At 41.8% G+C, this 21,173-nt stretch overlaps 1 protein-coding gene across 1 annotated transcript; it reads right to left on the reverse strand.

The window, feature by feature from the left end:
• Nucleotides 1-2,150: 2,150 nt before the first annotated feature.
• On the reverse strand, nt 2,151-8,870 carry LOC132241650 (tripartite motif-containing protein 64-like). The gene is made up of 6 exons (XM_059710602.1): nt 8,460-8,870; nt 7,784-7,879; nt 5,838-6,068; nt 5,069-5,091; nt 4,054-4,151; nt 2,151-2,644 (listed from the first exon to the last, which is right to left on the reverse strand). The coding sequence occupies exons 1-6, from the start codon at nt 8,868-8,870 to the stop codon at nt 2,151-2,153; spliced, it is 1,353 nt and encodes a 450-aa protein (XP_059566585.1).
• Between the last annotated feature and the right edge of the window lie 12,303 nt (nt 8,871-21,173).

The raw sequence follows: 21,173 nt of genomic DNA on the forward strand, positions 1-21,173 counted from the left end.
GCAGCAGGATTAGAAAAAAGACCAAAACTCTTGTTAGTAGTGGTGGTTGAGGTCAGAGGAGGGGGTGCAATTTCAATCAGATTGTCTTCTGTGTTATCCCTGCACCCTACACATTACAGTTCTCCCAGCAGCTTTACAGGGGACTGAAGTTCAGGTTCCTTTGCTGGGTTGTGCAGTGGGAGGAGGCAGGATCAAACAACTTGGCATCTCTAACTCCTGACTCTGGGTGGGATGGGGCTATGGCTCCTGGCTGCAAAAACCACCACAGTAAATTCTCTAGGGGGCAACCCGGGCTTGTGTCCCTTTCTTCTCAGCACTATCACCTGTTACTGCATTGCCCTAGCCAGAGGTTGACCAGATTACTGAAAAAGGCATCAAGTTACTGAGAAGCTGTCTGTGGATGAGGAGATCTATGATGGCTGTGTTTGGTGTTTACAGATGGTATAAAAATTAACTTTCAGTTAAAAACTGATACTGACGGGCACAGTTTCAATTATTTTCATTATTTTCTTTTTGCAAAATACAATTACTCTTTTTAGAAATCTAATGAGACTAAAAGTACCACAGTACTTTTTATAGATTAATTACTTTGGCATAAACACTTGACCAACACATGAATTAAAGACCACCAGTGACGAGAAAGTTGAGAGCTTTTAGTGTATACTGTTTATTTATGTGTGTTTTTAAAGAAGCACAGTGTGTACATTATAAATTGAGCAAAATCAAATCTTAAAGAAAAACTAAAGATTTCCAGTAATAATAGAACCCTATAAAAACCACCATTAGTTACTAAAATTAAAATATGGTAAAAGCATTTTATTTATAAACACCCATGTATTCCTCCACCTGCTAGTATTTCAAACATAAGGGAAGAGCCACAGCATATATTCAATAAAATGGGTATTGAATAATGATGTTTAGTTAAGAATGTAAAAGGTCTTAGTTACATTAGCACATAATCAACAATACATTACATATAACTAATGATTTAAAGGACACTCTCTAACAATATAATATGACAGAGGTTTCAATGTTCAAATTATATAAATGCAATCTTATTTTGAGTTTGAGTCTTCATACAACTAACAAATTCAACAGATGGTTCCCATCATATTGAAGAAAAAGTAGAATTTATGTAAATTTTAAAAATACAATAATTAAGACTAAATATTTGTTAAAGAGTTTAATCAATAGGTTAATCACAGCTGTAAAGAGGGTGAATTGTAAGATAGGTGTGGGGAAATGACACGGGGCTTCACAGCTAGATTAATAGAGGGAAAGCCAGGGACTGATACTGAGATATGAAGATAATGACATAGCATTATGTACTTAACATATAGACAGTATAATGTATGAATAAATGTAGCTCTAGACAGAGATATGAAGGAAGATGAGGAGAGTACTGCTCTGATCATCCTGTGAATTTCTGTCTAGTAGAGAATACGAATAACATTGAAGTATATATCACTGTGGACTGGAGTCCGTGTTGATGAAAACACCTTGGTGGCTGCGGTAGCTGGCAGTGGCAGCAGCAGCGGGGTGATGGGGCTGGTGCCTTCCCCTGATCAGCCCGGGCACCTACATCAGTAGGACATCCCCTGAGGGCTCCCAGTCTGTGAGAGGGAGCAGGATGGGCTGAGGAACAAACCCCCCAGTGCACAAATTTCATGCACTGGGCCTCAATTATTTATTATATATATGTTAGAAAACAGAAAAGATAGTTTATAAACACATTTAAACATTTAATGTGGTGATGCCATTTTATAAACATACAATAATTGCATTCCCTTAAATTGCAATGTGCTAGGCATCGCCCTGGTACTTCACAGGATATTTCATAAAAATAGTTTCCAGAGACATGGAAATTCGTCAAAAAAATGGCCAAGTCTTAACTTTTCTCTTATTTTTAAATCTAATTCACTTTTTTTAAAATAGATTTTTTTGATTTCAGAGAGGAAGGGAGAGGGAAAGATAGAAACATCAGTGATGAGAGAGAATCATTGATTGGCTGCCTCCTGTACACCCCCTACTGGGGATTGAGCCTGCAACCCAGGCATGTGCCCTTGACTGGAATTGAACCTGGAACCCTTCAGTCCACAGGTCAATGCTCTATCCATTGAGCCAAACCAGCTAGGGCAAGACTTAACTTCTCATGAAATATTAACGCAACGGAAAGGCTTCAGAGGGAAAGAGAAGGTGGAAGAAGTCAAACTGCATAAGAGGGAACCATCGGCAGCATCATGGAAGCTCACAGTACCTTTGTCATAATCCAGAAACACTCCAATCTTACCCACAGGCATTTTCACATGATGAACTAAGAGTGGGCGGTTAGTGGAGAGATAATAATGATCATTCAGCTTCAAGGCAAATAGAAGAGATGCTTCTTCAAAATCAATAATGAAATCATTCTCTCTTATGAGGACATCTTTACACACTCCCAGAACCCAACTCGAGGAGCGTGGCACATCCACCTCCCAGTAATGTCTACCCGAGATGAATGTATGATTTCCCCATGCAGCAAGACTCCGCACTCTCTGAGGCTCCCTGGACATGCTGTGATGGTTATTTCCAAACAGCACACCCTTCACATCCTCAGAAAGGCTCATGAGGTGACCGATGGTTCCAGGATGCAGGACATTATCCACTGCAGAAAGAGGCAAAATCAGGTCAATAAATGGAATTTCCATGGCCTGAGGAGCAGAGCCTCTTCATTTGTCCCTCCTCCAAGGAAGTACAAAATAAAGAAAGCAAAGACAGTGCAGACTGGCTCATCTGCAAAGAGCAAGTGTTATCACTACCTCTACAGCACACAGAAGTCCTTCACAGTACACAGAAGAAGAAAACAAAACCTCTGCACATATCACCAAGGGTGTGACTGTGTGAAGCAGAGATTTAGTGTCAACTTCTGGGTTGTTTCAGGTCACACATAAAACCTTTTCTTTCCTTTAGAAAACTCTTCTTGTGTAAATTGTCCTTGACACTATTTAAGAAATAGATGGCACTTTGCTATTATGTGAGTTGTTATCTATAATAATAAAAGAGTAATATGCTAATTAGACCAGATGTCCCTTTGATGTCCTTCTGGACAACCTTTCAGACAAAGCCAGGGCTGCAAGGGAAACTCAGGTCCCAGGTGCCAGAGGGAAAGGCAGCCGGAGGAAGGAAGGCCTACTCTTGCACTAATTTCTCGCATCTGGTTACTAGTCCTATATAATAGAGTTAATAAGCTAATTAGACCGAACAGCAGAACAACTGTCCAGATGACCTTCTATCTAGACCAAGCTGGGGCTGGGAAGGCTGAGCCCCTTGCAGGAATTTCATGCATCGGGCCTCTAGTTGGAATATAAGTGTCATCAGCTACATATTCAAGAATCTAAATATTTGATGGAAATACATATTATGCATAAATTAGTAATTGTTGAAGATAATGCTTGGGATTTTCATTATCTGTGCAGACCCTGCATTCAGTCTAATCTCAATTTCATTTCTGTGTGTTTAGACCTGCTCTCTACTATGAGCCTAATATGATTGGACCCCCGTCACAGATCCTTCTCTGTCAGTGGTTTTGACATTGATCTAACAGTTCTAAAATTATTCTGCTTATAACATTTTCAGTCCCTTTTTGGACTTTCTGATTTCATAAATAATAAATATTCTCAGTGAAATGCATGATATATGCACTTACAATATACAACAGATTTAAATTCATCAGTGTCATATGTAAACATTTAATAGCGGGGTAACTGAGTAAACATACAATATTGATGGCTAATCTAAGAACTAAATATTCTATCGCCTCGTGACCACATGGTCAACCTCATTGCTCTTCTCTTCCTCTATGTATTCCAAACATCAATAAATATAGGTATCTTGCTTTGTATTTTCAATAAGTTGCAAAGTTCATTGTGATGTGACAAGGGAAGAAGATACTAATTTTTGAAAGTGATGGACTGCCTTTATGACAGAAAAGATAAAGTTAAAAATAGAAAAAGAACCTATAAGCCTAAGAACCACAAATAAATTGAGGCCTGATGCCATAGGGCTTGTGCTTACCTTTGAATCTGCTCAGCATGTCCAGGAGTCCAGTGCTGCACCAGGAAGTGAGGTCGGGATTCACTGGTTGAGTTGTTTGATTCTGCACCAATTCAGTCCTGTATATAATGACATCAGTGGCATTTGGAGGCAACAGTTAGTCATACAACCACTCTAAATATCATAGCTTTTCTTCCAAGATATTTCATCAGGATCATCCCACACTGAGCTAATGGGGTATACATTGTAGTCTACCCTCTTGGGCATATAACAAATGTTACCTTACTTCTTTTCTGAATTTATCAATTATATCACATGTCAACTTCCCCATTCTCCTCAGATACTATTGCATTTCTAAAATGATTGACAATCATTTCCTCCATCTACTCCGCCCCAGAGAATGCAAACCCCTGGGTGTCTGACAGGGAGCAGAACATCCAGGCAGAGCCTTTGGGACTTGAGTCTCAGAGTTGTCACCAATGAGACATTCAGTGTCTGAAAGGGGAGAGTCCACTAAGCCAGACAGCTCTGCTCTTTTATTTTTTTCCCTCAAGTAAGAAAACCTAACTTCCACTTGGCAGCTCTGCTCTTAAAGATCTAACTTCTTAGGGGGCACCAGGACGTCCATTCCCCTGAGGTCTGACCTGCAGTGATGGAACAGGCTGAGTCATTGCTAGTGCTGGGAACAAAGTCAACCCCCATACATTCATAGCAAAGCTCCTGTTCCTGCTCTTTTCACCTTCCACCTGTGCAGTGAAGGTACCTTTTCTGTGATTCCTTAAAAAAATCACTCCTGTAACGTTTATTGTACTAAATAGGAAGAGGATGGGGAGAGGAGCTGGAAGAAAACTCAGAAGCTCAGATGTTTTAGGTACATATGAAATAAACCGCATGGAAAGGAAACTTCTGAGACCAGAAGACCTCAGGGCCATTTTTGAAAGAAAACAGGAAATACCTACAGAGCATAGTCAAAACATGTACAGCTCCCTCACCCAGAAGAGAATGACTTTCTCAGAAAGAATTAGTGTAAGCTCACCTTTCCATCACAGTTCCCAAATCCTGCAAAGCAAATAGAAAAAGAAGGTAAACATACAAATTATGTCCTTTTACATATTTTCTCTAGTGTGTTTTAATAATGTACCTTTTCCTATTCCCCTTTAAGGAACAACCAGAGGCCATCTTAATAACAGCACTTCAACTAAAACACCCAGAGCTTCCTCAAGGTGTTCTGAGGATGGCAGAAGGTCAGGCAGAGAAGTGAAGTGATGCAACCAGATCTAGGTTTCCAATATCACTCATTGGCCCCTGTTATTCCCAAGGAGAGATCTGACCATTTGTAACAATAAAATCAAAACAGGGCATCCAATGAAAAACAGACAACGCTTTAAAATGGATAGCCAAATTCTAGAAACCATGCCTAGGCAAGGGTCAAAACCTCAATGTCTTTGGCCAGTTGCTTTTATGGCAGTAACAGAGAGTGACAGTAGATTAGGTGAATGCAAATAGAAAATTATCACAGCAAAGGTAATGTTGCCATGCTGAGAGATTGACTGCATTTGGACAATCTGTCTGTGAAGGTGGTGCTTCAGATTACACTGAAATCACATTATCATATGTCAGCTATTTAGGCAAAGAGCTCCCAAAGATTACCAGGATACAAGGAAATATGTGACTGACTGGATGGACACCATGATGGGAGTCCAGGAGCATAATCACTTAGCTGAGGGTAATGGTGTATGCAGGCATCATAGCCACATTGTCCAGAAAAGGATTCCAGTCTCAACTGATGGACCTTCCCCTCTCACCTGGAGCAGCTCCACATCTGACTTTTGGCACATGTCCTTCAGCTCTGTGAACATTTCTCTCTGGGTTTCTATCTGTTGGGTCATTCTGACTCTGCTTTCCTCCAGTTTATCGTAGATCTCCTTTGCTTCTTTCTCCATAACGTGCAGATGGAGGTGCTCCTCCTCAAAGAGAAATTGATGAATCTTCTGATATTCAGCTTTGATCATCGCCTTCCTAAGGGCCACATACTCCTGCACAGATAGAGGATCAAAAGGATTACACATTCTCACTCTAAAAAGATTGTCAAACTTCCATTTTTCCCTTAGTCTCATCAAGAAACTTTTTGCCTCATACCTCAAAGTGTCTTGAGTATTTGCAAGCCCTTCTGTTCACCCTGATCCTATGTTCCTAGTCTCTTTTCTTATTAAATCAAGCCCTCTTAAGGCTCCAATTCTAGCCAAGCCTGTGTGGCTCAGTGGTTGAGTTTCCACTATGAACCAGGAGGCCACGGTTCAATTCCAGATCAGGGCACATGCCAGGGTTTAAGGCTCAATCTGCAGTAGGGGTGGTTAGGGAGGTCGCCCAACAATGATTCTCTCTCATCAATGATGTTTCTGTGTCTCTCACCCTTTCTCTCTGAAACCAATAAAAATTTTAAAATCCTATATAACAAAAACCTAATATGCTAAGTGTTTGGTCGACTGGTTGGCTGTTTAACCAATCAAAGCGTAATATGCTAATGATATGATAAGGCCGCTCAACCACTTGCTATGACATGCACTGACCACCAGAGGGCAGACACCCCAACCCATAGATTAGCTTGCTGCTGGGGTCTGGCTGATCAGGACTGAGAGAGACAGGCCGAACATGCCCAGGAGCCCTCCCACAGTCCCTCCCTGGCTGGCCAACCTCCCGCATCTCTCTCCAGCCCCAATCGTGCACTGGTGGGGTCCCTGGGCCTGGCCTGAGCCCTCTCAAAATCTGGGACCCCTCGGGGGATGTCTAAGAGTCAATTTTGGCCTGATCCCACCAAATGCATTGAATTTGCACAAATTCATGCATTGGGCCTCTAGTAAATAAATAAATAAATAAATAAATAAATAAATAAATAAATAAATAAATAAAGGGTCCCTGGAATGCTTCTTCACAGTTCTTACTCCATCTATTATTTCTTCTCCTTTACCTTCTTTTTCTATTGCTCCTTTGGTTGATTTTTTTTTATTAAGTATTTAAAAATATTTACGTATACACCATAATATACAGAATTTTTTAAATTCTCTATTTTTTTTTTCTCTTGGTCCTACTTTATTTTTCTCCTCTCCTTCACAGTCAAACTTAGTGTGGTTTTTACTTATACTCTGTTTCTGAAAAGATTTATCAAACCTTCAAAGTTATACTGGGAATACCTCTCAAGCCTTGCATACACACAGCTGATTGACCCTTGAACAACATCTATGTGTGCAGGTTTCCTTGAAGATTCTTGCCGAGGCAGACCAAAGATGATCTATTTTACCTGATGTTGCAAATCCATTAATGCAGAAGGTCAACTGTATGCATTGTTTTACACAATTTTATATAAAGAACTTGAATATCCCTGGAATTTGGTATCTCTTGGGTCCTGCAAACAATGCCTCATAGATAAGAAGAAATAAGGAAATTGTGGGAAAGTCAACAGTTTTATGTGGATATTTGGCTGCAAGCAGTTGGGACCCTAGCCTCTGCCCTGTTCCACAGTCAACTGTATTAGCATTCTTTCCTCTAGCTTCCATGAGTGCAAAGGGTGAACTGCATGCATTGTTTTACCATATATATATATATATTAAAATGACTGCTTTTTCCTGGGCAGAAACTATTATCATTTAAGCATTATTCATTAACTTCAACTTACCTAAAACTATAAACCAGAATTTCTCAATCTGCATAAATATATCAAAGTAAAAAATAAACAGAACATATTCATTCTTACCTCCAGTGACTCGGCTTTGCTAGTTTCCAGCTTCACATTGCTTTGCAGTTGTTTAGTCATATTCCACAAGGAGCCCATCCTCTTGAGAAGTTTCTCCTGCGAAATAACGAAGTTTAGTGACACCTAAGATGGTTACTGTAAATTATATCCTCTTTTTTATGGTTACTAGTAAAGGCAGACGTTGAAAACACTGTCACTCTGAGTTAAAATGGAGAGGTCTGAAATTTTCATATTAATCTCATTTTATTCTTATATTTTGAATATCAGCGGTGACAGAAACATAACAATGAGTTTGGAGAGACCCTACTGAAAATAACCATTTCTTGAGAAATTGGCACCCAGATTTTCATCGATCCTGACTATGAAGAAAACAAACTTGCATCAGAAGCCAGTGTTCCCGGAGCTAGCCACCTGCCCCACAATAGCACCAATTCTACATATTTAGACAATATATTTAAGGAAATCTCCCTTAGTACAGGCTTAGCACAGCTCTGGTTGTAGTGTCCATGTTGGCCAACAGCTCTGCCCGGATACATTTATATTTTGGAATTTACATTGAAACATCAACAGTTCCACCGGCTCTATTCTCATCACTACATTTTTTAATCATCATCCTCATCTTTCTCTCTCACTTAGAAGCCTACATCTACCAAATTGCACGAGAGGCACCACTTACCCTAAATTCCTCAGCAGCCCGTTGGGTTGAGCGGTGGCTGTGAAGCATGTGCTCCAGGGAATCAGAGCAGAGCCCACAGAGCAGGTTCCTGTCAGTGTCACAGAAGACCCACTTTGCAGCATCATGTGCCTCACAGATCTGCTCCTGAGAGCTGTTGACAGGATCAATTCTGGCCTGTCTGGCCAGGGAAGCCATGTTCCTGAGTTGGGTGTTGGTTTTCAGATCTGACTTCTTCGACACTTGTCTGCAATGAGGGCAGCACATGGGAGTCTGGGATGCATCCCAGCTGAGGAACAGGCAGGGACGGCAAAAGCTGTGCCCACAATCTAAGGTGACCGGGTCTAGGAAGTAGTTCATGCAGATGGAGCAGGTGAGTTCCTTCTGCAAGACTTGAAAGGTGTCGGAATCCATGTTTCTAAAATTAAAATAAAAGGAAGACAAAAGGAGAGAGGGAGATACAGAAAGTCATTCTTCTTCACAGATGAGGAAAGAAAGATCGTTTTTCTCTCTCTCTCTCAAATCTCTCTGGAATAAATTTTTTTTTTTTCAAAATGAAAACAAAAACACCGGGATTTGTCTCTACACTAGAATATCCAGAGATGCAGTTAATGGAAGCGTGACTGGTTCATCTATATTTCTGATATTCTTCCATGTGTCCATTTCCACTTCCTGGAAAGCCTTACAATTGTTCAGATCTATTTCAAAGTTTTCAAATGGAGCCTGGAGACTGCAAATATGATCTTAACAAGGTTTTTCTAAGTATTTGAACACAAATTTTTTAGGTTAATATGTATGAAGACTTTTACATGCATACATTATATTTAACATTTTAGATAGTTTATGATTTCCATAATTGCACAAAAACTGACGAAATCTCTTTTAAGGCCTAAAATAATCCACTAGTAATATGGTAATAAAATAAAAATAATCAAGTAATCTATTATAGAAAATATCAATATATTGTAATGCTCTAATCACAGGTATTTTAAATATTGATGTCAACTCAATTAACTAGAAAATCTACTTGTTAGCTTGGAGAAGATCCATGCATTCCAACAAATAAATTTGTATAAGAGAACATAGGCATGAAGATATTTACTTTAAATCCCATACTCACCAGATTTTAAAATTAGTGGACTCACCTCTGGAAGTTCTTTCGAAATCAGAGTCGTAGGAACTCTTTGCGCTCAACTGGCAGCTCCGACTTTCGTCAGCCTACCCAGGAGACAAAGTGAAGTGGGCTCTGGAAAGACTGGCCTTTTATACCTAAGGCCACACCCACTTGCTGGGATTGGCTTATATCTTAAAAAGGTAATAGAATAGTAGGATTCCTGAGGCAGTAGGATGGCTGGTTAATTTTAGAACTTACAGAAAACAACACTGGGGGCTGACACCCTAACACAGTGGTCAGCAAACTGTGGCTCGCGAGTTAACTTTAATAGTTTTGCTATTAAAGTTAGGGTCTGGTTGTTTCCCTGTCTCTTTGGCCCTTTGAGTGTGGCTCTTCCTAAGCCTTAGGAGTACCCTAATTAAGTTAATAACTATGTACCTACCTATATAGCTTAAGTTTAAAAAATTTGGCTCTCAAAAGAAATTTCAATCGTTGTACTGTTGATATTTGGCTCTGTTGACTAATGAGTTTGCCGACCACTGCCCTAACAGAATGTAAATGTGTTTTGTGATAAGATGCATGAAACTTTTAATTATGCAATACAGTATTATTAACTATAGTCCCCATCTTATAGATGCTGTAGAAAATCATTTAACAGAAGTGCCATGCTCCATGGTACCAGGTCAGTAAAAAGGGACCTTCAGTACACCTCACATGGCAGGGTGGGGACAGGTGGGAGGTGCTCTGAGAACCCAGGGCAGAAGCAGCAACACAGCCATCTGAACTTTAACATGCCCAGCGCAAGACTCCCTTCATATTCTGGCACCTGCACATCCTGAGCAGAGCTGCCTGAATTTGTTATTAACAACCATTGATGAATTCTATTTGACATCAGTGTGATTGAAGGGATGAGTGACCAAGTTACAAAATTGCTTTCAGGACTCCTTGGGAAGCTAGAGAGATGTGCACAGCTACTTAAGAAAAACAGCCCCAAAGAGGCTCACCTGGTCATCTGATGTTCAGCTGATAGGAGCCATGCTGACTGGAACATCCAGAACAGACCCAGCCCTAAGCCAGTTATCAACTTGGCGTTCTCATTATGCTGGTAGCAACCGCCTGAAGGCAGCAGCTTTAATCTCTATCAGAACTAGGTTTCAGGTGAACATTGGAAAATATGTTACAGCCTCTTCAGATGCTATATCTCTTCAGAGGACAGTAACCCCTACCATATTTCCCAATAGTGCTGCCATGCACGTACTCACTAGCATACTTGGGATTCCACTTACAATATTTCAGAGGTTTTCCTGGGTCAAATGGGAGTTCAATTTTTAATTTGTTTGAAGAAACTCCAGTAATTCCACTCTTAGGAATATATACCAAGAAACATGAAACACCAATCAGAAAGAACATTTGCACCATTATGTTCATAGCAGCGCAATTTACAATAGCTAAGATTTGGGAACACCTTAAGTGCCCATCAGCAGATGCGTGGGTTAGAAAACCATGGTACATCTACACAATGGAATACTATGCTGCTTACAATAGAAAGAACCCATACCATCTGCAACAGCGTGGATGGACATGGAGAGCATTATGCTAAACGAAATAAGCCAGTCAGAGAAAGATCAGTATCACATGATCTCACTCATTTGTGGAATATAATGAACAACATATACTGGTGAACAAAAATAGATCCAGAGACACAGAAGCATCAAACAGATCATCAAACCTCAGAGGGAAGGCAGGGGAGATTGGGCGGGGTGTGAGGGGGAAGTTAGGGGGGTGGGGGGTGCGGGAAGAGATCAATCAAAGAACTTGTATGCATATATGGTAAGCATAACCAATGGACACAGACAATATGTGGGGGTGAAGGCCAGGGCTGGGGGGCAGGTGCAGGTGGGAGAGGACAATAGGGGAAAAAAGGGACATATGTAATACTTTCAACAATAATGAATTTATATATATACTAGAGGCCCAGTGCACAAAAATTTGTGCACTCGGGGGGAAGGAGGGGTCCCTCAGCCCGGCCTGTGCCCTCTCGCAGTCTGGGACCCCTCGGGAGATAACGACCTGCTGGCTTAGGCCTGCTCCCAGGTGGCAGAGGGCAGGCCCAATCCCTAGGTGCAGCCCCTGGTCGGGCTCAGAGCAGGGCTGATTGGGGAGTTGGGGCGCTGTCCCTGTCATGCACAGAGCATGGCAGATCGGGAGGTTGCAATGCCACCCTCAGTCACGCTCAGGGTAGGGCCGATTGGGGGGTTGGGGCACTGCCCCCTGTCACACTCAAGGCAGGGTCGATGGGCAGGTTGCGGCGCCACCCTCTATCACGCACAGAGCAGGGCCCATCAGGGGGTTGGGGCTCGGTACCCTTTCACGCACAGAGCAGGGCCGATCAGGGGGTGGAGGAGCTCCCCCCTGTCACTCACAGAGTAGGTCTGATAGGGGGGTTGGGGTACCGCCCCCTGTCACACACAGAGCAGGGCGGATCAGGGGGTTGGGGCGCCGCCCTCTATCACCCACAGAGCAGGGCCGATCAGGGGGTTGGGGCGCCGCCACTGTCACACTCAGGGCAGGGCCGATGGGGAGGTTATGGCTCTACTCCGTCACACAAAGAGCAGGGCCTGTGGGGTGGGGTTGGGGTGCCGCAACCTGTCACACACAGAGCAGGGTCAATCAGGGGGTTGGGGAGCTCCCCCCTGTCACGCAAAGAGCAGAGCCCATCAGGGGGTTGGGGCACCACCCTTTATCACCCACAGAGCAGGGCCGATCAGGGGGTTGGGGTGCCGCCACTCTCACACTCAGGGCAGGGCCGATGGGGAGGTTATGGCTCTACCCTGTCACACACAGAGCAGGGCCCGTGGGGGTGGGGTGTTGGGGCGCCGCACCCTGTCACACACAGAGGCGCAGGGCAATCAGGGGGTTGGGAAGCTCCCCCCTATCAGACACAGAGCAGGGCTGATCAGGGGGTTGGGGAACCTTCCCCTGTCACGAACAGAGCAGGGTGGATAGGGAAGTTGTGGCCCTGCCCCCTGTCACACACAGAGCCGCAGGGCGATCAGGGGGTTTGGGCGCTGCCCCCTGTCACACTGATCCCAGTGCTGGGAGGCATATTACCCTTTTACTATATAGGATAGAGGTCTGGTGCATAAGTAGTGGCTGGCTGGTTTGCCCGGAAGGGTTTCCTGGATCAGGGTAGGGGTCCCCACTGGGGTGCCTGGCCAGTCTGGGTGAGGGGCTGAGGGCTGTTTTCAGGCTGGGACTGAAGCTCCCAACTGCTCCTTTTTTTCTTTTTTTTTTCTCTTTTTTCTGGGCCAGCTTTAGCTCTGAGGCTCCAGTTCTTAGGCCTCCGCTCCTGAAAGCAGGTATCTGGTTTGTTTCGGTTCTCGAAACTCTGTATCAACTCCAGCTCTGAGATCCCAGCTCGCTGAAAGCTGGTTTCTGGGGTGTTTTTTTTTAGCATCTATATTTGTTACAATGTTTGAAACTGCAGGCTCAGAGGCCGGCAAGGCAGGCAGGGAACGTTGGTTTCCTCCGTCACTGAAGCAAGCAAGCCTCATGTCAGTTTCAAGCTGCCTGGCTGCTGGCCGCCATCTTGGCTGACAGTTAATTTGCATATCTCCCTGATTAGCCTATGGGAAGGGTAGCGGTCATATGCCAATTACCATGTTTCTCTTTTATTAGTGTAGATATATATATTTCATTAAGAAGTACTCATGAAACCCAATGTAGCTATAGCTTTTGTAAGATGTGTTTTTCAAGGAATATGTTCATAATCATCTAAATTTTCAATTGCATAGGCACAATATTGTTCATAAAATTCTCATATTACCTCATTAATGTTTGCCTTCTTATTATTGGTCTTATGTTCTTGATTTGAACACCTTCTTTTTCTCTGATGTTTATCAATTTAATTGATTTATACAAAGAGCCAATTTTTCATCTTATCTATTGCATTTTTTTCAATTTCAGTGTTTCCTGTGGTTATGATTATAATTTTATTCCTAATTTATTTGGCATGGATTTTCTTTTCTTTTTCTTTTTTAAAATTGATTTCAGAGAGGAAGGGAGAGGAAGAGAGAGATAGAAACATCAATGATGAGAATCATTGATTTTCTGCTTCCTGTATGCCCCACAGGGGAGATTAAGCCTGCAACCCGGGCATGTGCCTTGACCTGGAATTGAACCATGACATTCTGGTTCATATTCCGTTGCTCAACCACTGAGCCATGCTGGCCAGGCAAATTTGCTTTTCTTTACCTCCTTCAGATAGGCTTTTCTTCTTTTATAATATATTCATTTAGTACCTCACATTTTTCTCTAAGCATTGCTTTAATTGCAACTCAAAATTTTGTTTGGATGCATCCTTAATTGTACTCAAAAATACTTCCAAAAATATACTTCCATCATTGTTTTTCCTTTAATCCATGCAGTTGCAAGGGAACCACAAAGGAGAATAAATGCTGTGCCAACAAGGATGGACTGTGCCAGGCTGGGACTTGTATGTGCTCAGCCTCTTTCCTCACCTCCTTGCTCCATATCACAGGTAGCCCGACAGCACAGGCTGAGACTCCCAAGCTTTCACAAAGTGGCTTCTAGCGGACACTGGAAGGACATTAGAGGGTGAGAGGAAAGGAGAAGCACTGTATTTCTCCACCCTCTCTCTACCTGGAGCACCATCTCCTTCAAGTTCCAGGTTCCCTCCTGAATTTTGGCCTTGAGGGCTGGTAATACGTTTACATTTTTATTTCATGCTTTAGGATGGTAGTATCTCCTGCTGATGCTAGTGTCTGGCTGTTTCCCTGTCTCTTGTTTGGTTTCTCAACTCTTCCTTCACCAGTATAACCAACTCCTTGCATTATATCCCCTCTTTTAAATGCCCTGATTAATTTTCTTCCTTTTTTTTTTGTTTAGATTCTTAGAGAATCTAGCTCCCTTTCATATTTTTAAGCCTCAAGACAAATTATAATGGGATACAGCACCGTGTAACAAATTATCTTAAAAAATAAAATAAATGCCAAGCTGTAATCTGTTCAAAAGTAAACTCTATGTACCCTATTTGTATTTCCAAGATGAAAACATAATTGTTCCTCCTCTTTTTTATTGTCATTTTTTTTTTGTAATCCATACCTGAGGATATTTTTCCAATTGATTTTTATAGAAAGTGGAAGGAAGGGGCAGAAACAGAGAGAAAAACATGGATGTGAGAGAGATGTGTCAATTAGTTGTCTTCCACACACACCCGGACAGGAGCTGGGTATGAAGCCTGGATGGAGGTACTTGCCCTTGACCAGAATTGAACCTGGGACCTTTTAGTCTGCAGGCTGAGGCTCTAACTGCTGAGCCAAACCAGATAGGGCTTGTCAGAGATTTTGATTTACACATAACTATGAGCTGTGAATCAGTAAGTTTGAATAGTATTTTTTAAACTACATCTACAAACTAAAGGTTTTGAAGATAATATGAAGAATTTTATTCCACTACCTGTATTCCCAGTTGATTTAACACAATCAACCCATTTATATGAAACACTTGTTTTCACCTTAGGGTGGTTTTATGTGTCTGGGATGAACCAAAATAGGATAACTGAGGCTTCTCCCCACGGAGAATTATTGTATAATAAGGAGGATGAGACAAACACCAAACAATTTGGGAGACATGCCAGATTTAATGAAAAGATTTAATAAAATAGAACTTAATGCTTAATTCATTTAAATATTTAAATAGTAAAACTTAGTACAGAAATATATTCTGAGCCCCATATGTATATTTAAATTTTCTAGTTGCCACAGAACAAAACCATTTAAAATAAATTTTAATAATATATTTAACCCAATACATCTAAAACATAATATTTTCAGCATATAGTTACTATTGAAAATATTAATGAGATATTTTACTTTTTTTCCTACAGTTTTTAATATTCTGCATTCATTTTACCCCTACAATACAGCTCAATTCAGACTTCTCACATTTCAAGTGCTCAAGATCAGTATGTGACCATCCAACTAGACAAAACCAAGTTAGACAAACCACCCATCCACATGGGGGACATCTTGTATGAAACCCTTAACTGACAGAATAATTTCAAGTATTCTAAGAGAGGGTGAGTAGAAACCCACATTCTCTAAATTCCACAGAAGGCCAATATAAACAGCCTTATGGTAATAGTTTTGGAGGAAACTTTGTCAAAGTTAGCCAGTCTGGTTGCTTCATAGAGCATGATTCACAGGAGGATGTAACTTGGCAGTGTCTACTTGGTATAGGGTCCTTTCAACTCTGAGTTAATATACTATGGAGATTAACCCTTATTGTGATCTGATCCACACATGCTTCTAATTTATTCTTGTTCAATAATCCTCTTGACTCTGCATCTAAACTTGCAATCTTCTTGTCCTATTATTATGATATTTTTTGCTTCTCCTGGTAATAGATTTCATTCAATCTGATGGTTGTGACTGAATTTCAAGGGTAGAAATCTTAACAGTATGCACTTTCATTCTATACTTCTTTGTGGCTTGGCTTTATGTTCTTAATCCTGTTGTTTTTAATCTCCTAACTTGAAAACACACACACACACACACACACACACACACACACACACACACACTCACCCTTAGAGGTGGGAGTTGGAATTGAATTATGAATATTCAACTGATTATATGCCAGGCTATGGAGAACGAGTTGAGGTTATGCACCCTCTGGCAGATGACCCACTACCTGGAGTACTGCCCCAGGAGGCCTGCCACTGCCCTGGGGCTGCTGTGCATGCCTGTGGCTGCAGTGATGTGCTCCCTTGCCTCACAGGTTCAACAGTATTACCAGCTCTCCTGGACCCGCTATCGCCCAAATCAGAGAACCCATGTGGAGCTGGTGGCGCAGGCCATGCAGGAACTATTTCAACACTGACCAGGCCCCAACTGGGAACCAGTGCTGGCGCTCCTGACATCCATGGGGTTCCTGCTGGAGAGACCGCTGCCATGCCACACGTGGGCACTGAAGGAGTGGGGTCCACCATTGCCAAGGACTGCCAGAGCCTGGTGACCTTGCTGTGAGCTTGGCTCATGGGGCAGCGCCGCACCTGGCTGGAGACACAGAGACACAGGGCCGCTGAGATGGCTTCTGTCAGGACTTCAGAGCTGCAAGGCCTCCCCGGAGCAGACTGCTGGCTCACGCTTCTGCCTTGCCTTACACTAACAATCTTAGCCTATTTGGGTACAAAATTATTGTGAGTGGCAAAAGTTTTACCCCATTTCTATCTCCCTACCTGTGACTAGTCAAGTGAATTTGAGACGTGAGAGAACAGAGTAAAGAACCTTCTGAGACCTTCTTACCGGCATCCGGATAAGGAGTCCTGTGGTGATACTGCAGCCAGTGTTTTAGCTCCTGAAAAATACTCAAAGGTGTTAAGACAAAGGCACTTGAGTGGCTCTTCTCTGTTTGGGGGCAAATGGGAATCTAAAGGCTTGATGCTCCCATGAATAGTAAAAGAAACTGCATTTCATTAAAAGGGAAAATGGTGCTATTTCCTACATTTAGATTCATATGAGTATGAGACTGTCATCTATCCACAAATTCATGTGCTACTGTTGGCCAATTATCCAGGCACTTGGTCAGGTGTGAAATGATATCAAAAGTGCTCTAATTACCAGTCTAACAAAGAACGTAACAGTAGCACCTTCATAAGGAATTCTTTCTAAAGCCTTTCAAATTGAATTCTTGTGTTTCTAGAGTTAATATTAAGACGTTAGCCCTAGCTGGTTTGACTCAGTGGTTAGAGCATCAGCCTGTAGACTGCAGGGCCCTGGGTTCAATTCCAGTCAAGGGCACATGCCTGGCTTGTGGTCTTTATCCCCAGAAGAGGGTGTGCAGGAGGCAGCCAATCAATGATTCTCTCTCATCATTGATGTTTCTATCTCTCTCTCTCCCTCTCCCATCCTCTCTGAAATCAATAAAAATATATATTTGAAAAAATAGTTACTAATTTGATACACACATAACAGAACATTATTTTCATTTGTATTTTTGAATTATTAATGAATTTTAATATTTTTAATATCTGTTTCTGTACAGGTAGCATCCTCTTTTAAATTGTTTATCTTGGCAATGGACATGGCCAGCAGTTTTTCCAACTTTGAGCTTTTGGATTTTCTTATTAATTTTCAAAAAAAATATTTTTATAATGGTTATTTTGTGCCACACAGATCCATCCTCAAAAGAGGAATCTCACCTTTTAAAAACTATTGAAAAACAAATAATAAAGCCATCAAAGCCCACATATACTAGAAAGAGTTGAAGTAGCTGCCCTCTTAATCAGTTTATAGAAATGTAAATTAACCAAGGTTCATTGATCAGCAATGGCACTTCAGGCACTATTTCCTGAGGAGACCAAGGAAAAGAAAGGGAATAGTGCATATCCTATAGAGGTACATGGCCCTAATCAGTTTGGCTCAGTGGATAGAGTGTTGGCCTGGGGACTAAAGGATCCTGGGTTTGATTCCCATCAAGGGCATGTACCATGGTTGCAGGTACATTCCCAGTAGGGGGTGTGCAGGAGGCAGCTGATCAATGTTTCTCTTTCATGGATATTTCCAACTCTCTATCCCTCTCCCTTCCTCTTTGTAGAAATTCAATAAAGTATATATTTTTTTAAAAAAAGATACATGTACATGTGTATATGAGGACATTTAATAAGTTAATTTTGGGAAATGCCTCAAACATTTCTGAATAGGTTAAAAGTCATTTACATAAGGTATAGAGAATGAAATGTCTACTGTTCTCATTTTTTAGACCATATCAAGTACTATGTGGGCAGTCTATTACACGGTGCTGATCCTTACAGGGACTTGTCCAACCTTCCCTTGCAATATTAATTTCTGGATCTGTGATTGCATCACATAGCATTTTAAAATTCTAAAACCTGGGCCCTGCAATCTTATTCCTTCTTCAAATAATAAATACAGACAGTAAGCCATCCTAACTAAGTTTCTCTAGGTAGCATAGTCACTACAACAACATGTAAAGATAAAAATGTAAAAAGTGAAAAGCTAATAGGATCTTGAAAAAAAGGTATTATTTGTTAGGCCTAAAAAAAAAAAATACTAGTATTTCAAATATCAGATACTTTAGAAATAAAAAACAGAAGGAACAAAAGCTATTTTCAAAAGAACACTAATGCTCTGTAATGTAATGCTTAGAGTGTCCCTTAGATTTCAGTTCACTAAAAAGGGACCTTCAGTTGCTTCCCATGGCAGGGTGGGGACAGAGTGGGGATGCTGTGAGAACCCAGGGCAGAAGCAGCAATACAGCCATTTGAACTACAACAAGGATTTTAACATGACAAGTGCAAGTCTCCTTTCACAGTTTGGCACCTCCCTATACTGAGAAGAACCGCCTGACTTTGCTATTAGCAACCACTGATGAATTCTAGTTGACATCAGTATGATTAGAGGCAATAGTTGGTGAGTGTTTCTAGCAGAAGGTGAACAAGTTACCAAATTGCTTTCAGGACTCTTTGGGCATCTAGGGAGAGATGTTAACAGCCAGTTATGCAAAGCAGCCCCCATCAGGCTCATCTTGTCATCTGATGTTCAGCTAACTAGGAGCCATGCTGACTGGAACATCCAGAACAGACCCAGCCCTAAGCCAGTTATCAACTTGGCTTTCTCATTATGCTGGTAGCAGCAGCCTGAAGGCAGCAGCTTTAACCTCTATCAGAACTAGGTTTCAGGTGAACATTTTTCTGGGAAATATGTTACCGCCTCTTCAGATGCTATATCTCTTCAGAGGACAGTAACCCCTGGCATATTTCCCTATAGTGCTGCGATGCACGTACTGCTCATTAGCCTACTTGGGATTCCACTTACAATATTTCAGAGGTTTTCCTGGGTCAAATGGGAGTTCAATTTTTAATTTGTTTGAAGAAACTCCAGTAATTCCACTCTTAGGAATATATACCAAGAAACATGAAACACCAATCAGAAAGACCATAAGCACCACTATGTTCATAGCAGCACAATTTACAATAGCTAAGATTTGGAAACTGCCAAAGTCCCCATCAGCAGATGCGTGGGTTAGAAAACCATGGTACATCTACATAATGGAATACTATGCTGCTTACAATAGAAAGAACTCTTACCATCTGCAACAGCATGGATGAACCTGGAGAGCATTATGCTAAACGAAATAAGCCAGTCAGAGAAAGAGCAGTATCACATGATCTCACTCATTTGTAGAATATAGTGAACAACATAAACAGATTAACAGAAATAAGATTAGAGACACAGAAGCATGGAACAGACCATCAAACCTAAGAGGGAAGGCTGAGGAGGGTAGGCAGGGGGTGAGGGGGAAGTTGCAAGGGGCAGTTGCGGGAGGACCTCAGGAGGCCAGAATGGTGAGGGATTATGAATTTACTGAATCATCCGCACAACAGGTGGCTGAGTCTGGATGGCTCCAGAACCCAATGACAGGAGTTGGCGGTTTTTAAAGGCCTTTTGGTGGACTTTTTCTGGGCGGAGATTCTCTGTGCAGGTCCAGAGGGGAGGAATAAGGGAATGTGTGCTCAGCAAGTAAAGTATGGTCTCAGCAAAAGGGAATGTTCATAGTGAAATGGCCTGAAAACTCACTTCCCGGAGTAAGGTTACCGATTCACTTATTTGACCAGACTTAAAAGGAAAAATAATGTGATCTAAGGCTTACCAAAACAAACTACACTAATCCTTAGTTTCCTCATATATAAAAGAGAAATAATGAAAGTGACAACAATAAAGCCTCATATGGCTTGCACAACCACATATTAGAGATTTGTAATTCTTTTTGGGAAAGTCCTTATAATTACATGAAATAATTCATCTAAAGCACATAGTGTATTACCTTCCATATTGAATATATTTACAATATTAATTAATTATAAAAGGCCATGCAAGAGCTATTTCAACACTGCCCAGGCCGCAACTGGGTCCCAGTGCTGGCGCTCCTGACATCCATGGGGTTCCTGCTGGAGAGACCGCTGCCATGCCACACGTGGGCACTGAAGGAGTGGGTGCCACCATTGCCAAGGACTGCCAGAGCCTGGTGACCTTGCTGTGAGCTTGGCTCATGGGGCAGCGCCGCACCTGGCTGGAGACACAGAGACACAGGGCTGCTGAGATGGCTTCTGTCAGGACTTCAGAGCTGCAAGGCCTCCCCGGAGCAGACTGCTGGCTCAGGTGCTTCTGCCTTGCCTTACACTAACAATCTTAGCCTATTTGGCTACAAAATTATTGTGAGTGGCAAAAGTTTTACCCCATTTCTATCTGCCTACCTGTGACTAGTCAAGTGAATTTGAGACGTGAGAGAACAGAGTAAAGAACCTTCTGTGACCTTTTTTACCGGCATCCAGAAAAGAAGTCCTGTGGTGATACTGTGTTTTAGCTCCTGACAAATGCTCAAAGGTGTTTAGACAAAGGCCCTTGAGTGGCTCTTCTCTGTTTGGGGGCAAATGGGAATCTAAAGGCTTGATGCTCCCATGAATAGTAAAAGAAACTGCATTTCATTAAATGGGAAAACGGTGCTATTTACTACACTTAGATTAATATGAGTATGAGACTTTCATCTATCCACAAATT

The sequence above is a fragment of the Myotis daubentonii genome, chromosome 9, assembly GCF_963259705.1.
Source record: "Myotis daubentonii chromosome 9, mMyoDau2.1, whole genome shotgun sequence".
Lineage (NCBI taxonomy): Eukaryota > Metazoa > Chordata > Mammalia > Chiroptera > Vespertilionidae > Myotis > Myotis daubentonii.

Bases quoted from the DNA above. Each gene is read 5' to 3' on its own strand.
- LOC132241650 (XM_059710602.1), bottom strand. From the start codon at position 8,870: ATGGATTCCGACACCTTTCAAGTCTTGCAGAAGGAACTCACCTGCTCC. The intron at 7,880-8,459 runs GTAAGTGGTGCC...GTTATTTCGCAG, and splicing joins GGGCTGCTGAGGAATTTAGG to GAGAAACTTCTCAAGAGGAT. The intron at 4,152-5,068 runs GTGAGCTTACAC...CATTATATACAG, and splicing joins TTGGGAACTGTGATGGAAAG to GACTGAATTGGTGCAGAATC.